The following is an 18,806-nucleotide window of genomic DNA, read 5'->3' on the forward strand; positions in this document are numbered from 1 at the left end:
GGAACTTTAGGTGCTTCTCCTCTAGGAGAATGTTCTTCTTAACAGATGATGACCCAGACAGGCGCTTCGACAATGGGAGATGGAGTATCGAGCTGCATGTCGGTGCTTGCCCGGGATGAAGAGCTTCTCGTCGAACAGAACTGATGCCGCCCGCTTAAGCTTGCCCAAATACATGCTCATCTTCTTGTAAAATAAACAGACAACACAACTCATGGAATGGATTAGGAAAATAAAAAGTCAGCGGTTAGCCACTCAGGAGTCAGTCGTTCGAGGGTCAGTTGTCCGAGGTTGCCTAATGATTTTTTTCTAATCAAGATTTTAGCAAAACTTCCCCCTTAATTATATTGATTTTTCCTCTCAATTTTAACAGCACTTCCACTCTTAAACCTTCTCACTTCTACTCTTAGTTTCTCTCACCCTTGCTCAAATTTTAGCAACACTTCCACTCTAAAACTTCCTCTTCTTTCCTAATTCTAAAATCACTTCTATTAAGTGAATTTTTCAAACTACGAAATTGGAGTTTGGAATTTTAAACTTGGGATGCATGATTGCAGTTGTGGTTGTGGTCGAGAGCAAGCAGGAGGGGTGGTATTTACAGGCGGGAGAGCAGTAGGACAGCCGGCCGGCCAAGTGGTGGTGCCGGCCAGCCCCACATTGTGGCCAAATGGCCTTGTCCTCCAGACTCTTCCTTGCTTAGTGCTTAAGCAAAATATCACCTTCTTTCGGTGGAGAGTGGAGTTGGACGGTGCAGAGTGGAGATGAAGGTGATGGACGATAGTTGAGTGGGTCCCATATGTCTGTATTTCTATTGTATACTCAAGTATATATATGCAATAAAAATATTTTATCAAACTACAAAATATAAGAAGATGAATGAATGGTATTTTTGAATTTTTACGCCTCCACGATAAACATTTATTATGGGATTTTTATGCTCCGTAAAAATTATTTACATGGGGCTTGGATTTATATAATGCCATGATGAGAAATTTTACTTTCTAATGCAGATGTTGAAAAGTAAATATGCTAAGATAAAATGATTAATGCAATGTAAAAAGTAAATATGGATAACTACCAATTTTACCTCCCGATGAGGGTTCAGGAATTTTAAGTTCACTGAACCGAACTTCTCTATTCGTGTTTATTCTTTGGGTGCATCCATTGGTCTCAGAGATGGTGACCTTGATGGTTGTTCTTGCTTCTCACACCATTCCAAATTAGTGCATTGTTCTGGTCTTGGCTTGAAGGCGAATCGTTCTTCCTTGCTGTTAATATGGAATTTGATTTCTCCGGTTCTAACATCAATGTATGCATTTGTAGGAAAGGTCCCCCAAGAATGAGGGGTGTCTTCATGTCTTCCTGCATGTCAAGTACTACAAAATCCACTGGAACAAAGAAGTTTCTTATTTTTACCAGCATATTTTTGGTAATTCCTGTGGGGTAGCAGACCAATTGGTCAGCTAGTTGTAGACACATCGATGTTGGCGTGAGTGTTGAATAGTTGAACTTGTCAAAAACCTTCTTGGGCATGACACTAATGCTTGCTCCAAGATCTCATAGCGTATTCTCGAAGTTTTGGCTTTCGATCGAACAATCAATAGTGGGACATCCTGAATCCTTCTTTTCAACAGGTGATGTGTTTAGGATGGCCTCACTACACTCCTTTGTTAATTGATTACCTTAGTGGTAGGTAGTGGTCTATTATTGTTTAGAATATCTCTAAGGTACCTCGCATAGGTAGGTACATGTATGACATCTAGTAGAGGAATATTGATATATAACTTTTGAATTACCTCTACAAACTTACCAAACTGCTCATCCATTTTGGCTTTTTGATTTCTGCGTGGAAATGGTAGGAGGGTGGTGTCATGAAAATCTTGCATCATTTCTTGTGCTTGTGGATCAACTTCTTCAACTTCATCATCCTTCTTCTCCTCTTGTTCTACTACCGATGTCTTACCTGTCCTTGTCGGATATGGTAGATCACGAGTAGTCTTGCCACCTCTTGTGGTTATGGCATTGACCTCCTCAAGGTTAGTAGCAATAGGCAGAGCAGGAGCCAACTAGGCTAATTATGATTCTATCTTTTTGTTATAGCTCAGTTGGTCTTCGATGGTGGAAGAAAAACTATCCATTTTAGTATTTATGTTTTCTAGGACCTTATTATTAAAAGCAAGATTTTTAGAAATACTTTCATTAATCTTAGCTTGTTCTAAGATCAGGTCTCTCAAAGATGGTTGCTTAGGTTTAGGAGAATAATTACCTAGGTACTTACCTTGGTAAATTAAATGTTGTTGTTGTTGTTGACCACATCCTTGTCTCTGTTGTTGTGGAGTAGAATTGTAGACAATGATGTTTGCATCTTCTTGAGATTCGAGGAAATCAACCCCCAAATATTCTCCACATGTGTTTTGGGAATTAAAGGCATCTTAAATGACCTAATGGTCTTTCTTGTAATTGGCTCGCTATTCAAGCCAATTCAATAGTATGTCCATCTTAGTTGACAGTGCACACACCACCTCTGGTACTTCTTCGCTCTTATTGCATACTTGAATATTGCATTGAGACCAGCCTTGATTAGAGGCTATCTTCTCCATGAGAGTTTCAATTTTTCCAAGGGTGAGTGACATAAATGATCATCGCATAGTAGCATCTAGTTGTTCATGAGCTTTCTGAGTTAATCCATGGTAAAAGCTTTGCATGAGCAACCAATCCTCCATCCCATGATGAGGACAATCTGAAATGTATTCTTGGAAATGTTCCCATGCTTCTAGAATGATTTCTCCTTTCTACTGTTGGAAGTGAGAAATCTTTCCTCTTAAGGCATTGGTCTTGCCTATAGGAAAGAATTTTACTAGAAAGGCCTTCGAACATTTTGCCCATGTATTGATGTCTTCTTTGTTGGTGTAGAACCACTACTTCGCCCTCCCCACTAACAAGAATGGAAACAGATGGAGTAGTATGATGTCTTGAGCAACGTCCTTGATGGTGATTATGCTGCCAATCTCTAGGAAATTCTAAAGATGAGCACTAGCATCTTCATGTGCCTTTCCACTGAATGGATAGCTTGTACCATGTTGATGAGGCTTGGCTTGAGTTCAAACTCAAGTTTGGAGTAGAGAACTCACTGTAGAGTCTTTTCAGCCATAGCTTCATAAACTGGTGTTGAGCTGCCTCTTGATTGATTTGATTCTGATTGGAAGTTGTTAGTGAATCAAGATCAATCTTGCAATACCCTGTATAATTTATGAACAAAGACAAACAAGGGTAAGCACACTAAAGGAGAGGTGCTTAGTTATGATTTTATCAATAAGTATTTATTTGATCAATTCTCTATAGCCATGTGCCCCTCCCCTGCAATAGCGTCAAAAATACTTGTTGGCATTTCTTAGCATCACTCTTTTACTAAGTTGTCATCCCTAGCAATGATGCTAGAAATGAGTTGTTGGTAATTATTAAGAACACTTGTATATAGACTGAGTATCCGCAACCGCACAGATAATATACCATTGTAGCATTTCACCCGGGAGTATACCAGATATCATTATTTATATTTTCCACTAGAAGGAGGGATGGGGTGGCAAGAGATATTGACAAAATTAGTAGATCATGATTTTATAAACTTAACAAAATTGGTTTCACAATTTTTAGATTCCTACAAAATTTTATATTAAATTCGCAAGTTTGCTTAGAAGCTGATTAGGAATTGTCTTAAAATTGAAAAGGCCGCCGGTAACCGGATGTGGCCCGATAGCCCAATACGGCCCACGCGGAATGCAGGCGTGCGTAGCTGGCCGGCCTAGCCATGGCCCAAGGCGGGGAGACCACATGTGCACCGACGGTTTTATAGAAGAGTCCCCAATCTATCCATTTATTATGCGGCACTATGCGCACTATTGCGACAAAGACACTTTTTGTAGAAAGATCCCTGAACTACCCTGTCTTTGCCACAGGATGGTCCTCGGCGGCCTGCGCACAACGGCACGACTCCGGCCGACGCAGCGTGCGTACACTGACCAACGAAGCAAAACACTAGCCCCACAAGCGAGCCGACGAGCGCCGTAGAGCCAAGATGAAACCCTAGGCGGTGATTAGGCATTAAACGGTGAATTCTATCGTGCTGCACATGGCAGGCGGACCAATCACCATGGTGGCAAGGCTTTTCCCGATGAGCTAGAGCGATGACAAAGACAACAGAAAGGGTGGGAGCAACAGGAGATTACCACGAGTCTAGCCGAGGTGATGGTTGAAGCAGAGGTGGCCCGAGCAGGTCCGGCCACGTGCACGTGCACCCCATGACGGCGCTCCGAGCATGGCACTGACGTGCCAGGACCTCACCTGTGCCATTCCTGGTCAAACTAGGGTGAGCAACCGTACGATAGGACCAAAGCAAACTCTAAGGAACCACCAATTGAACCCCTACCGAGGGGTAGGGCCTTTGCCCCAACCGTGCTCTGTTCTGGAGGTGAGATGGCCAACGGCAAGCAAAATGTAAAAATTGGCTGACTACAAGGCTTGTTTGTGGGTCGGTTTGCTAGCTAGCTTCCAATCCTAGCCACTGGGGCCCTAAATCGAGATGGGATATCATGGACCGCGTGTTAAAAGCTTGTGAAGTGGCGTGGCTCCTTCGGTGGTAAGGCAATGGGGCAGCGGCTTCTAGGCCCGGCCAACCTCGGTCGAGGCTGCATTTAATGAGCGAGAGTGTCCGCACGGTGCAGCATAGATGGAACGTGTCATGGGGTGCCGGGATGGGATGGCTTGGTCTTGGCAGGGCATGGACAGTGGCAGCGGAGACATGACCACACTGAGCGAGCGACGCGTCGGTTAGCTGCCTACATGTGGCCACGCAACGGCGTCGAGATGAGGGCAGTGGTAGGTGGCATGAGAAGCGGAGGGTGAGCGCCACAGCGATCGAAGTGAATTGGAGGGCAGGGAAAATGCCACGATGACCGAGCGATAGCAGTCGCAGCATCGCCTCGGAGCTGTGCGCGGCACAGCGGCTCAGCGCGGCTTGGCCAGCAAGAGGGCAAGCGGGGTGAGAGGCGCGTCACTGGCGTCGTCTTGGCAGGCAGGCACTGGTCTACAGGGAAAGGCCATGACCAGCCTGGGGCCGAGCCCGGTGCCAGCCACGCACGCGCGCGAGGCGACCGTGCCCATGGGGCCAAACAGACGAAACTGGTGACACGCATGCTTATTAAAGCGGGCCAAAAACTACTTACCAACTCGATGAAGACTAAACCAACTCCTATAAACCCAAAGTTGATACTAACACCTAGCTAATGAAGCAAACCTCACGTCCAGAGAGCGACTAGAGAGGGAGATAGGGAGGTGCCAACATGGGTTCATCACGCCGAACGCTGGTTCGCGAACCGAACACCGAATCCGGGTTCGCAGGCGCGTTCTAGTGAAGTTAGGGCAATTTTAGAGCGGACAACGTGACATCCAACACAATGTCGACCTATGCCATGCTCAAGCATTCACTTTGATGCAATCGACAATACCAAAACATGCAGCTAGTGTTTAAATATTTTTGTTAGAAATTAAATGTTAAAATATCATTGTCTATTATCATTTTAGACTCACAAGAATTCAATGTCCGATTAGTACTAACCTCCCCTAACACTTTTGATTGAATTTTTAAAAGGTCTAAACCTTGCCGGATTCAACTAACAATTGTACCATGACCTAGCCCATACTACATACTAACTCTTAGAAACAAAATATCTAAGCACTTCCTAATTAGTTTGTCCAATATAGTTCGCCAAAGAATGATACTTTTAAACACAAGTTCAAGCGTTGACCCTTCTTAAATCCCAAGTTTGATTTTTGAACTTCCCAAATTACTAACTAATAGTATTGATTCTTCAAAAATTAATGTTGCATTTCCATCTACTACACTTACACTCTAAACTTTATTCAAGTACTACATACAAATTATATTTAATTTTTGTTTATAAAAATTGCTTCCGTTCCAATGTTTAGAACTACTTATTCTACCCTTCGCGTTAGGACTTTTCATTAACACATATAGGCATTTAAGTAAACTAACTCACTATATTTATAGATTTATCTCTCAGGCCATAATCTCGGTGCTTAGCGAGCTCGTAACACCAAAGGTGTTACACGCGGAGGCGGCTTCCCGTCATTGTCAGTGCCCTCTCTCTAGATCGGCTTAGGGTTAGAATGTAGGTGGGGTTTGTTACGGCTCAGGTGAACCTCGTGCCTTATGCCCCGGCCCCCGCCTTCTTTTTATGACGCTATGCGACGAGGGTCCATCAACCATATATAGGGTTGGACGCCCCTGATCAGGCCACGGATAAAGTGCCCAATTAGCCGTTGGGCCAAGTTGGTAGAGATCATCCTAACAATCGAAGCTGCATGTGCCGAGGATGCTTCTGAAGAACATCAACGGTGCCGATCATGGACAACGCCTGCCGCGTAACATTGGAGCCCCGACGGTGGAGTCAGATGGGATTGATAAAGTAGACGGCGGCTTTTGATATGGTTTCTAGATGCGTCAAGATGAATGGAAGGAAGCATATATATAACGTAGGGTTTGGACCGAGTTGGAATAGAGCAAGGATTTATTATTTTCGAAATATTTAATTTCATGTATAAAAATAACTCTAGAGATGTCCAGAATTATTATTTGACTCACGAAAAATACTACGAAAGCTCCCAAAATTCAGCGAAATTTTTCAGAGATATTATGGAACATGAGGAACCCAAATAAAGTATTTAAAGCCCATGATCAGATAATTTGAAGAATCTAAAAATTAGATTATGCTCCTAAAAAGTGGGAAAGAATTCCAAAGAAAACTAGAAAAACTCCCGAGACGTTCTCACTGATAGTTGATGGATGATGAACTCAAAGGACTGATTTAGAATGGAAGAAAAGTATCTTGAAAAACTCTAACACAAATATTAAGATCAAGAAAGCAAGGATTATACTATAGAAAATAGAGACAAGCCGGAGAAAGATAAACAACTTACTAAACGTGTTTTAAAAACTTTACACACTCACAATACAAAGATCATGCAACAAGCAAACATCACAGCAAGCAAAATACTGTTAAATTAGTTTACAAATTTGAAAATCACATTTTTCTATAACTAAATTTGTGCTAACTCTAACTAATCTTGGGAAATTTTATCCAAATGTTAAAGCATTTATTGTAATTAGTGTTTCTATGCACAACCCAAAATAAAAAATTTTGGAGTGTGACAGCAGAAAAGATTATCTTTTGGATTTTTTTGTTGGAGAAGACTAAAACTTGGTATTGAGCCCTTTGTCTATAGCGCTACTCAGTGTGAAATGGGTTTTGTATTTTAGATAACGGTTGACGGACAGTCTTAACCAGCTTTATTTACATACGGCCGAATCGGCCGTGGCTTGCCTTCTTGCTGCTGCATGCAGGCAGTGGTGTTTCTGTTCCCCACAAGAGCATCTCGATCGATCTCTCCCATACGCACACACACTGCTGGCTCATAGTAGGTCGATCGGAGACGACGGTCGGACTGTACGTTGTTCAGGGACGGGGACAATGATTCACGCATCGTATCCCACCACTACATATTGCCGAGCAGCGCGATCCCACGGAAGGCTTTGCCTTGGCGTTTGCCCACCATCTATCACCATCAACGCGTACGAGGATCTCACATCTTTCTTGCCTTTTTTATTCCTCAACCCATCACATCCCTCTCCTATATATCTCTGTGTGCCCTCCAAACCACGGAGTTCTAACCTTCATATTATATCTTTAAATTTTAGTCTCTTATTATCTTTATAGTAACACAGTGTCATCTCGGCTCATGGGCTTCTAAAGTGATATCTGAGTTCCGGCCTACACTTGGTCAGAAGTATTGTCCTAGTTTACGAACTTCTATTGCTGGTCCTTAAACTTATCCAGCGGTGTCATCTTGGTCCACGAACTTCCAAAATGATATATGTAGGTTTTCAAATTTAGTTAGGGGTGTCATTCCAGTCCATTAACTTTAGGGACCTGAATATATCATTTTGAAAGTTTGTGGACCGGGATGATAACACCGGCCAGCTTAGAAAACCTGCAGTCTTTATTTACATTGTAAGTATTTGAGGTTAGTTTGTTCGATTTCGAACTAATAAACAACATATAATGCATCAAATATTAATGTAAGTATTTGTGGTTGATTGGTGTTTGATTTGGAACAAAGTAGCTACAGCATAGGGGTGATGCGGATCTCAGCGCGTAAGCCATGCGTGGTGCAAAGAAGCTTCTCTGAACTCAAAAGAGCACATGCTGCGTCGTCATTGTGTAGGCGGCGAAATCATGGATCGCATCTCGAAACCTGCCGACCTTAAAGTGCACAAAAACAAAATAAAAAAGTGCTTTATTTATGGACCTAAACCACTTGGAGAGAGCAATTCCTGGTCTGTGTACGCCAATCTCGATTTAACATGGTCTGACAGTGACTGTAAGAAGGGATCCCTTAGCTTGTATCACAAAGCAAGCTTAACAAGACGAACATGTGTGAAATGATGTTCATTTCTTCGAACAATATGTGTGAGATAATTTCACGTGCACTAAATCGAAAGCTTTATTTCGGTTTCGATAGAGAGTTCCACTGTTACCTCGCTCAGCTCAAAAGGGAAACCAATTATCGTTCCATGTGTCACTGTCTTCAAGGTATATCTCGCCCAAAGTGCTGTAGTGGTCCTAAGGAGAAAAACATGAAGATATTTTTTAGAAAAATGACAATTCCGAACTCTACAGTTGCACACAACTATTTTTCACAAAGTTTTCAGCCCAATCTCTGACGAATAACTTAGGGGAAGAGCACAATCAAATTGAAGAGAATCAAATCCAAAGTTTAGCTAGTACTGTTGTGCCATCCATTTTTGGTGAAGACGGCAAGACGCTCAAAGCAACAGTCTCCAATCGCTTTGTTTGCCAAGTGTGAACCTTCTCCCTGTGTCCTCACACTCTTCTCCCTTGTGTCCTTGTACTTGAGTAGAGTCTATAAACCACAACCAATATGTTCACCAAGATGTAGCATTCATAAATGAAGCATTTTGTGTTTTCTCAAATACAGAGAACAAGATTATTATGTGTGCACCAAATTGTCCAAATAATAGAAATAAGCCCCACAAAAATTGATTTTCTTTCCACCCCCCCCCCCCCCCCCCCAATGCCCGTCGGAAAACTTCCAAGCATGTGGACAATGGATCTAGATAGGGTTAACCCAATAGCTACATGAACAATGCCCAAAATAGTCTTGTTGAAATAGATCTTAGACATAAGCAGGATCTTAACTTAGTATATACATGATCATTAACATACTTAGTGCGGAAACTCATCTTAGATACTAACTAGAACCTGAAGATGCCATCTGTGCATCTGGGGATGTGGTATAGTTGATGTAGATGAAGCGGATCCTTAGTCTTCACCAGATTAGGGCTTGTCGCTCTTGGTTGGTGAAGAACTCGAAGTAGATCTGTAGCAGTAGTAGCTGGACGTGGGTAAACGACCTTCTGAACCAGCTAGTGCCTAATAGATCGGATTGGTGTGTTTTCGGGGAATACTTGGGGACGTCACTCCTTTATTTATATGAATTGCGGGCCTAGGGCCGAACCCTAGTAGACTTGGGGTTGATGCCGATCACGTCAAAGGGTTATATATATGACAAAATAGAACCATTTGGTGGACTCAATAATTATTGCCAAACTAATATGTTGGCTTGAAATCACATTCCAACAAGTCTTAGTATGTTATGCCAATAGAAAAAAGAGGTGTTCAACCGTTCGCTTCAATGACAACCACACACTTCTAGCTATCAGTCAAATTTGTTAATATAACATCTGACTTGATGTAGCGATGGAATATTTTTATCTTAAGAGGGAGCTTCAATATCCAAATGATTTTTTTGGTAATAGGGTATCCAGATTTATTAAGTATAGGTACATTGACTATATACTGAGAGTTGACTATGATCATTTAGGTCCCATTAAAAAAGCACCACTCTCATGAGAAAATTGAACGTCGGCTATTTTAGCTACTAGGTTTAGCAGAAAAAAAAAATACAAATCTAGGATCAAAATGAGGGAAACTTACGGACCTGGCCCATTGAAATTGATGAATCTTGGAAATTTCTGGTGTCCTTTTAAAAAAAATCCATGTTTTAATGAAATTTGCTTAAAATGTGTTCAAAATTTTACCTAGAGTTGGAAACCAATGGATATGGATTTCTAGGTTTGCACTTCTATCACTACCGGAGACTGTGTAGTCACCGAGTGCCCCGACAATTACCGAGTGTCAAAAGTCGGGGCACTCGGAAAAAAGTGATTACCGAGTGCCAACACTCGGAAAACATAAACACCCGGTAGTCAACCGCTTTACCGAGTCAGCACACTCGGTATACTCAGACACTCGGTAAAACCACAAGTTTACCGAAGGGGTGCACTCGGTAAAAACGGTCACTCGGTATTGACGTGCCACGTCACCTAGGATAGCAACCGTACCCAAACGGCGTCAAGGCATGACATGTTTACCGAGTGTTATGATCATACACTCGGCAAACATGAAAATTTTACCGAGTGTTGGGCCAATACACTCGGTAAACACTATCTTTTACCGAGTGTATTTGCCCAACACTCGGTAAAATTCAACCAAATTTCTTGTTTTTCCCTTCATTCTTTTTCCTCTATCCACATATGATATTTAGTACTCCATTCCAAAATATGGTGTTTATTTCGATTTATTTACTATATTTCACAAAATTTTCATTCTTTATGAAAATTAGGAACATATCGTGTGAATTTAATTGTAATAATTAAAATCGAACTCGATAAATCACAAGATTGGAAGAATTAACATTGAAGCATACATCTATGTTATAGAAAAAATTTCATAACGTTTTGGAAGTATTTTTACATTCGTCGCTGCCGAACCGGTACATCTCCCAAAGGGACGCTAAACATTCAAAATGACGAGTAGGATTTCTATTAAGAGTGAAATTCAACATTATGATTTGAACTTGGAATTTTTTAGATAGTAAATAGATGACATGAAATAGTTCATGTGAAAGTTTGGTGAATTTTAGGATTAAATTGGCATTTTTTCTTTTTTGTTTTGCATGAAATAATGGATACTTTTACCGAGTGTGACCTCAAACACTCGGTAAAGGTTAGCCACGGCCCACCTGCCTGCCATGCTTATGTTTACCGAGTGCCGTAGATCGGGGCACTCGGTAAACATGTACCAGGGCTGCGGTGCTTGAGTTTACCGAGTGCCGTACATCTAGGCACTCGGTAAACAGAAGCATTCAACAAGCCGTTTCTCCCTCAAATCGTTTCCTACTTTCACACACACACCGCACACGCCTCCCCACCGCCGCCGCCGCCGCCTCCCCTCCACCACCGCCGCCACCGGGCGGTCCCCCATAGCCGCCGCCACCGGAGAGACGGAGAGAGAGAGAGACGGAGAGAGAGACAGCGGCACCGGCGCACCGGACGACGATCCCCTCCGCCGACGCCGCCCCGTGCTCCCTCCTTCGCTCCCGTTCCCGCGAGGTGGGGTGGGGTGGGCCCCAGCAGCAGCGGCGACGGCGAGCACTCTCTCCCCTCCCCTGACCGCGGCCTCCCCTTCCGTACGTGCTCCCGCCGCACCGGTGGCGACAAGGGACCCCTGCCTGCTCCCGTCGACGCCAGGTACCTGCCCTGTTGCCCACCTCTCCCCTCCGTCTGGTGGCGCCGTGATGCAACTAGTATTAGTAGATGGCTGCAAACATCATGGCGCCGTGATGCTTTTCATTTGATTGAGTGTCCTTTTTTTCTAAGTAGGTCATGATTTGTTCAACCTGAATGTAAGGAACCTTTGTTTACAACTACATGACACAACTGATATATGTTCACCACTAAGGCCTGATTTGATCAAAACAAAGGACAGGTGGGGAAATTTTAGAGGATTGGAACTATAGGAAAATTTCTTGGAGAGAGGTGGACCACAAAGACCGGGGTTTCCAATGTATATGGATGCCTGGTTATCAAGCACCTGTAGCTGATTCCCAGACGGTATTTGTCCTGACAAATTGTTGTAAGACAAATTCAAGTGGCTGAGTGCGCTTAGAGATGATACGCTCTTAGGGATTTCTCCAGAAAGCCCATTACGTGATAGATCCAAAGATTCCAGCGACTGTAAGGCACCGATATTCATTGGGATTGTCCCGCTTAGATCATTCCAAGAAAGGTTTAAGCTTGTCAGTGCAGTAAGTGCACTAATTTCTTCAGGAATATGCCCTGTTAAGCTGTTGCAAGACAGATCCAAATTTACCATAAACCTGATTCCAGTTGTAAATTCAAGTTGCTGCCCTTTAGTGACAACTGATAAACTATCATTGTACAACGTGCTCATGTGAATGAACTCATTAGGCCCAAATCTCATCCCTCCAGAAAATGACAATCCATAGTAGACGACAACATTTGAAAGTGACAATCCATAGTAGACGACATCTGAAAGTGAGCCATTGCCAGCAGGAATGTGGGACATGGCCTCCAAATTCACAAGTGACATGGGGATCATCCCTGAGAAATTGTTAGAAGCTAGGTCTAAAAACTGAAGATCTTTCATCTTGCTAAGCTCGAAAGGGATGTCACCAGTGAACATATTTGAACGTAACCTCAGAAATGCTAAGGACGACAATTTCTCTCCTATCCATGTCGGTAAGCTCCCAGAAAACTGATTAAATGCAAGATCAAGAAATATTAGGCGCTGGCATTTTTGGAGAAAAAGAGGGAATGGTCCTGAAAGACTGTTGTCATATAAGTTGAGCATAAAGATTTCTGAAATCATCGGCAAGCTTGGGTTGGAACTTGAAGACCCATTACTGGTAGATGTGTTCCCTTCTTCTGAACTGTCCCAGCAATTAGGAAATGGACCTTGCAGTAGATTTCCTGATAGATCTACAAATTGTAAGTACTTCAATTTGCAAAAGGAATTTGGAATTGTACCAGACAACGAATTTTTGAAGAGAAGAAGTGATTCTAATGCCGTAGCTCCAAAATCAAGTGGTAGTGGCCCTGATATATTGTTTCTTGATAGGTCAAGATACATTAAATTTTTTGAAAACTTTGGAAGACCACCTTCTAAAAGATTCATACTGAAATCCATTTGCTCCAATAATCCAAAAGCACGAACGAGTTGGGAATGGCTATGCACAAAAAATCTATGACAGTACAATAATGCCAGCTTTCTTTCTGGTGCCAGTGGCATCACTCACTGAGGCCAGTTAATTAATTATTCAGCTCATCACATCCGGAGAGGCCTAAGCTCAATTAACCTGAAGCTTGCAAGCACTACTAGTAGTATAGCAGTAGTACTTACGGCTTGTACAGAGCAGTCAAATTAAGGATACGATGAGCACAATTCGCAACAAGAAAAGGCTGCCCTTATCTACTGCCATTTTTTCTTCTAACTTGAAACCTTGACAAGTTTGACAACTATATATATATATATAGTTATATATATAGTTAGAGCTAAACAGCTTGTTCGTTTGAGGCCGAAACTTAAACGAAACACACACACACGCTACTGTACTGTGCCATCACGTTCCAGCGTGCACGGAGCTTTGTAAATAAATTTGTATACTACTGCTACTACTAAACCACCTAGCGAAAGTAGGTAGGTGCTGGTGTGGTGTGTCGATTAGCTACTAGTGTTGCTGCTTTATTATCTGCATTATTATCGCAATCGAGACGGGGCACTAGAGAAAGAGAAAAGATTTAACTGTTTGCCTGTCTTTGTTAGACTGTATTTTTCCTGCACTAATTGGAACATAAACCTTTAGGTGATGAACAAAAGCTTTACCTATAGAAAGGTGTTGTTAGGATACACATAGATATTCCACATATATATTACTAGTTTTTTAGAGTTCCAGGGACAAAGCCCTAGTCCATTGCATTGCATCAGGACCAGTAAATTCAGCGTTATTACAGCATAATCAAAGTGCATGCCCTCTGGCTGAACATCCAGTACAAAACGTTGAGCAATGCCATAGAGTTAAGCATCTGCGAGTTTCAGACTGGCTTTTGTTTTCCTCGCAAAGTTGACATCTGCACAATATTGCAGGAATCCACATCCTCTGTTGATGTTGTATTCTTATTTTTACTGGAGGAATTGATCTTATTTTCAGTTTTATTGCTCTAAACTGCAATATCGTCTATATGTTAGGATGGATGACCGTAAGTGGATGTACATGGGCTATCAGAAGAGGGGTCAATACACAAATGAATGGATTGAGAAGGCCAATGATTTCATGACGAAGGCATTTGCAAACGGACGGCGACATGCCTGGTGTCCCTGTAGGAAGTGTAAGAACAAGGCAATGAAAACATATGAGGAGATGAGTAAAGATCTTGTCAACAATGGATTTGTAGAGAACTATACCCGGTGGACCATGCATGGTGAACGCCATCGTGCGAGAGAAGAGGTCGTGAGACAACGGATCGAGGAGTTTGATTCTGAAGCCGGGGTGGCAGAAATATTAAATGACCATGACATGGCTTTCGATGAAGGAAGTGCAGAGCAGGAGCCAGAGCAAACTGCAAAGGCGTTTTACGCCATGTTGGATGCGGCACAACAACCCCTTCACGGGCGCACCAATGTTTCTAAACTGGATGCCATTGCACGTCTAATGGCTGTGAAGTCCCAGTTTAGCTGGAGTAGAGAATCCTTCGATCAACTGTTGACAGTAGTTGGCACCCTACTTCCGGATGATCACGTTCTGCCAAAGAACACGTATGAGTCAAATAAAATCCTTCGTGCACTCAAGATGTCGTACGAGCAGATACATGCTTGTCCGAACGGATGCATCTTATTCAGGGGAGAACATGCTGACGATAAGTACTGTCCGAAGTGTAAGGCATCTAGGTACATTGAGTTAGAATCTGGTGATGGTCGGAAGACGCAAACAAAAGTCGGCGCAAAGATCCTGAGGTACCTTCCTTTCATACCGAGGATCCAACGACTTTTCATGAGCGAGGAATCCGCAAAACAGATGACGTGGCACAAAACTGGACACCGATACACTGACAAGATGATACATCCGTCCGATGGTGAATCATGGAAAAGCTTCGATCGGAAGCATACCGACAAAGCTGACGAGGCTCGTAATGTACGCATTGCACTGGCAACTGATGGGTTCAATCCTTATGGTATGGGTTCTTCACCATACACATGTTGGCCCGTATTTGTCATCCCTCTCAACCTCCCACCTGGCGTCGCCTTTCAACGGCAAAATATTTTCTTGTCACTTATAATTCCAGGACACCCGGGGGCTAATATGAGTGTGTACATGGAGCCTTTGATAGACGATTTGGTCCGTGCATGGGACGAAGGGGTAGTGACATACGACCGATTCACAAAGACAAACTTCAGATTGCATATTTGGTACCATTATTCCATGCATGACTTCCTGGCTTATGGGTTATTTTGTGGCTGGTGTGTTCACACGAAGATGCCATGCCCGATATGCAAGTCAGCTGTGGAGTTCTTTCGGTTGGAGAAGGGGGCAAGTTTTCTTCGTTTGACAAACATCGACAATTCCTCCCTCTTGACCACCCATTCAGGAGAGACAAGAAGAACTTTCGAAAAGGTGTCACAGTGGAAGACTCTGCACCGGAAATGATGACAGGTGCCCAGGTTCTTGAGATGTTAGATGGTCTTGTGGTCGACAATAAAAAGGGGGGCTTCGTGGGATACGGAAAAGAGCATGCCTGGACACACAAGTCGTGCTTGTGGAAGCTTCCTTACTTTAAGGACCTCCTTCTTCCACATAACATTGATGTAATGCACACTGAAAAGAATTTTGCCGAGGCGGTCCTTCACACAATCATGGACTGGGAAAAGTCAAAGGACAATGTCAAGGCTAGATTGGATCAAGCAACGCTGTGCGATAGACCAAAGCTAAACATGTTGCCTCCCTTACGCGGGAAGTCATGGAAGAAGCCTAAGGCCGACTTCGTCCTAACGAGGGCCCAAAAGAAAGAAGTTCTTCAATGGTTCCAATCGTTGATGTTCCCTGACGGGTATGCAGCGAATTGGAGGAGGGGTGTGAACTTAAGTACCATGAGAATCACAGGGCTGAAGAGTCATGATTACCACATATGGATTGAGCGCCTTCTTCCGGTGATGGTTCGTGGCTATTTCCCTGATCACATCTGGCGAGTGATGGCAGAGTTGAGCATGTTCTTCCGCAAGCTATGTGCTAAGGAGATATCTCGGACCGAGATTGAAGAAATGGAAAGAATGGCCCCGGTGTTGCTCTGCAAGTTGGAGAAGATCTTTCCCCCCGGCTTCTTCAATCCGATGCAACATTTGCTCTTGCACCTACCATATGAGGCAAAAATGGGGGGCCCTGTGCATGCCCGTTGGTGCTATCCAATTGAGCGATGCCTAAAGGTTCTTAGAACAAAATGCAAAAATAAATGCAAAATTGAAGCTTCCTGTGCAGAGGCATCCATTGTGGAGGAGGTGTCATACTTCACAACAAGATACTATGCCGACAACCTTCCTAACGTGCATAATCCACCCCCTCGTTACAATGCTGCCGACAATCAGTCGACCCTCAGCCTTTTCCGAGGGCAACTCGGAAGTGCAAGTGAACCTACCTTGAAGATGTTGAGCCTAGAAGAGTGGCGCTCTATCCAGCTGTATGTGTTGCGGAACCTTGAAGAGGTTGGCCCGTACATTGCGTAAGTTTTACACAAACTTGTTTCTTTTCTTGTCAGTATTTCGCATGCACCCATCCAACCCTCTTTTTAACGTCTGTTACAGCAAATTTGTTCTCCTCTACCATCGTCCATCACGGAGGGAACCCACCGAAGCGGAAGTTGAAACCCTTCTAAGACATGGCGCGGGAGAACGAAATCCCACTTTTATTTGTTGGTTCAAGGAGGAGGTACTGTTCAATTTCATTTGTTGTTTGTACTTAACTCTCAACTTGACAAATATATAACGAATCATCCTACTTGAACTAGCAGGCCAAAACTGACATGTCTATGAGTGCCGAGTTGAGGCAAGTTGCCAATGGATTTGAATTTAGGGTCAAGTCATTCTCTGTGTACGATGTCAATGGATATCGCTTTCACACAACTCGGCATGAGCAGAGTCGGCCGAATCAAAGAACCACAAATACCGGTGTTTTCACGCCAGGCACAGATGGGTTGGACTACTATGGAATAATTGAAGAAATATACAAACTCAAGTTTCCTGGTTGTGTACCTCTTCATCCTGTCATATTCAAATGCCATTGGTTTGATCCCAAAGAAGTGATAAAGACCCCTGAGCTTGGGTTAGTCGAAGTTCTAAAGTCATCCGTCTTGTTAGGAGACGCAAGTACTGAAGTTCTAAAGTTCCATAAGTACTACATTGTGGCCCAACAGGCCACGCAAGTTTATTATCTCTCATACCCGTGCCAAACCAAAGACCGTCTTAAGGCGTATGATGTTGTGTACAAGGTATCGCCGCATGGTAAAGTACCCGTCCCAAACGATGATGATTATAACATCGATGCAAACACATATGACGGAGAGTTCTTTCAAGAAGAAGGATTAGAAGGGAGTTTTGAGATTGTCTTAGATGTAGATCTCGCAATGGAAGTAGACAATGATACGATCATTGTTGACGGGGATGATGGAGAGGAGGTTCACAACGCGAAGGACTTGTTATTACTTGAGCAACACCATTCAGGCAGTGTCGCTAGTGATGAGACTTTGAGAGACGATCATAATTACGTCGACAATAGCGATGATGAGATTTTTGGCCCACCTATCGATGATCTTGATGATTATTTCTAGTACATGTAAGATCTGTAGTACTTATGGCAATTTTATACATGTATGATACATTTACTTATTTTGCATCTCTTTTATACATGTATGATATATTTACTTATTTTGCATCTCTTTTATACATGTATGATACATTTACTTATTTTGCATCTCTTTTATACATGTATGATACATTTACTTTTGTATATGCGTACTGATAGTTTATTCCTTTTGTTGCAGGTGATTGATGGTGGGCGGTGGAATCAGGAAGCTTAGGTTGGTTATGACCTTACTGGCTGGTGGCGAGGGGTCCAGCCAGGGTGGAGGAGGAGGGCGTGCACAGACTGAGGGTGGAGGGCGTGCCCAGGGAGGAGGAGGACGACGACGAGGGCATGCCCAGGGAGGTGGAGCCCAGGATGGAGGAGGAGCCCAGGGTGGAGGAGGAGGACGGCGACGACGAGGGCGTCGAGAGCCGACACCTCCTCCACAGGACGACGACCACGAGTTCGTAGCGGCCACGGAGGAGGATGAGGAGGAGGAGGAGACCAGGGAGGAGATAGCGGAGGCGGTGGAGGAGGCATGGAGGGAGGATGCTTCTGAGCAGGTTGAGCGCGAGGAGGATGCCGACTTGGTGGCAGAGGAAAATGGGGTGCTTACGGTTTGGCTGCGAGGGTCGTCGCGCCTCCCAGACTTACCCATACAGAGACGGCCAGTGATTCGACCATCCGGAACTAAGTAAGTAATTTTTGCATGTTAACACTAATTCACAGGTTTTTAAGTTATAACAGAAACTAATATTCAATCTCAATAACTTTGTGCAGGGATTGGGAAATGGTGATCCCAGGGAGTCACTCTCGCCGAGTAAACGGGATCCTGGGTCTTCTGTGTAGGGCAAACTACCCCGGGATGGTGAGGATCGATGGTGTTGTGCAGCCCGCCATGAAGTGGTCCCACTGGCACGCCGCCAGCGATCAGACTGATCGAGCTGGTAGGTGTTATAACA

The 18,806-nt window shown here is 43.5% G+C and overlaps 1 protein-coding gene, 1 long non-coding RNA gene and 1 other non-coding gene across 3 annotated transcripts; 2 read left to right on the forward strand and 1 right to left on the reverse strand.

Annotated features, from left to right (window-relative positions):
- The first annotated feature begins 2,718 nt into the window (after window positions 1–2,718).
- On the forward strand, window positions 2,719–2,825 carry LOC136468347 (small nucleolar RNA R71). The gene has a single exon (XR_010761849.1). It is a non-coding gene; the product is annotated as a small nucleolar RNA R71 (small nucleolar RNA).
- Window positions 2,826–11,819: 8,994 nt separating this feature from the next.
- Window positions 11,820–12,641, reverse strand: LOC136465623 (putative receptor like protein 25). The gene has a single exon (XM_066464282.1). The coding sequence runs from the start codon at window positions 12,639–12,641 to the stop codon at window positions 11,820–11,822; it is 822 nt and encodes a 273-aa protein (XP_066320379.1).
- Window positions 12,642–16,381: 3,740 nt separating this feature from the next.
- LOC136463384 (uncharacterized) lies at window positions 16,382–17,147 on the forward strand. Its single transcript, XR_010760996.1, has 3 exons — window positions 16,382–16,726; window positions 16,809–16,932; window positions 17,015–17,147. It is a non-coding gene; the product is annotated as an uncharacterized lncRNA (long non-coding RNA).
- The last annotated feature ends 1,659 nt before the right edge of the window (window positions 17,148–18,806 follow it).

The sequence above is a fragment of the Miscanthus floridulus genome, chromosome 7 (assembly GCF_019320115.1).
Source record: "Miscanthus floridulus cultivar M001 chromosome 7, ASM1932011v1, whole genome shotgun sequence".
Classification (NCBI taxonomy): Eukaryota; Viridiplantae; Streptophyta; class Magnoliopsida; order Poales; family Poaceae; genus Miscanthus; species Miscanthus floridulus.

Excerpts from the sequence above, each read along its gene's own strand:
- LOC136465623 (XM_066464282.1), bottom strand. The coding sequence starts at position 12,641 with ATGTTCACTGGTGACATCCCTTTCGAGCTTAGCAAGATGAAAGATCTT.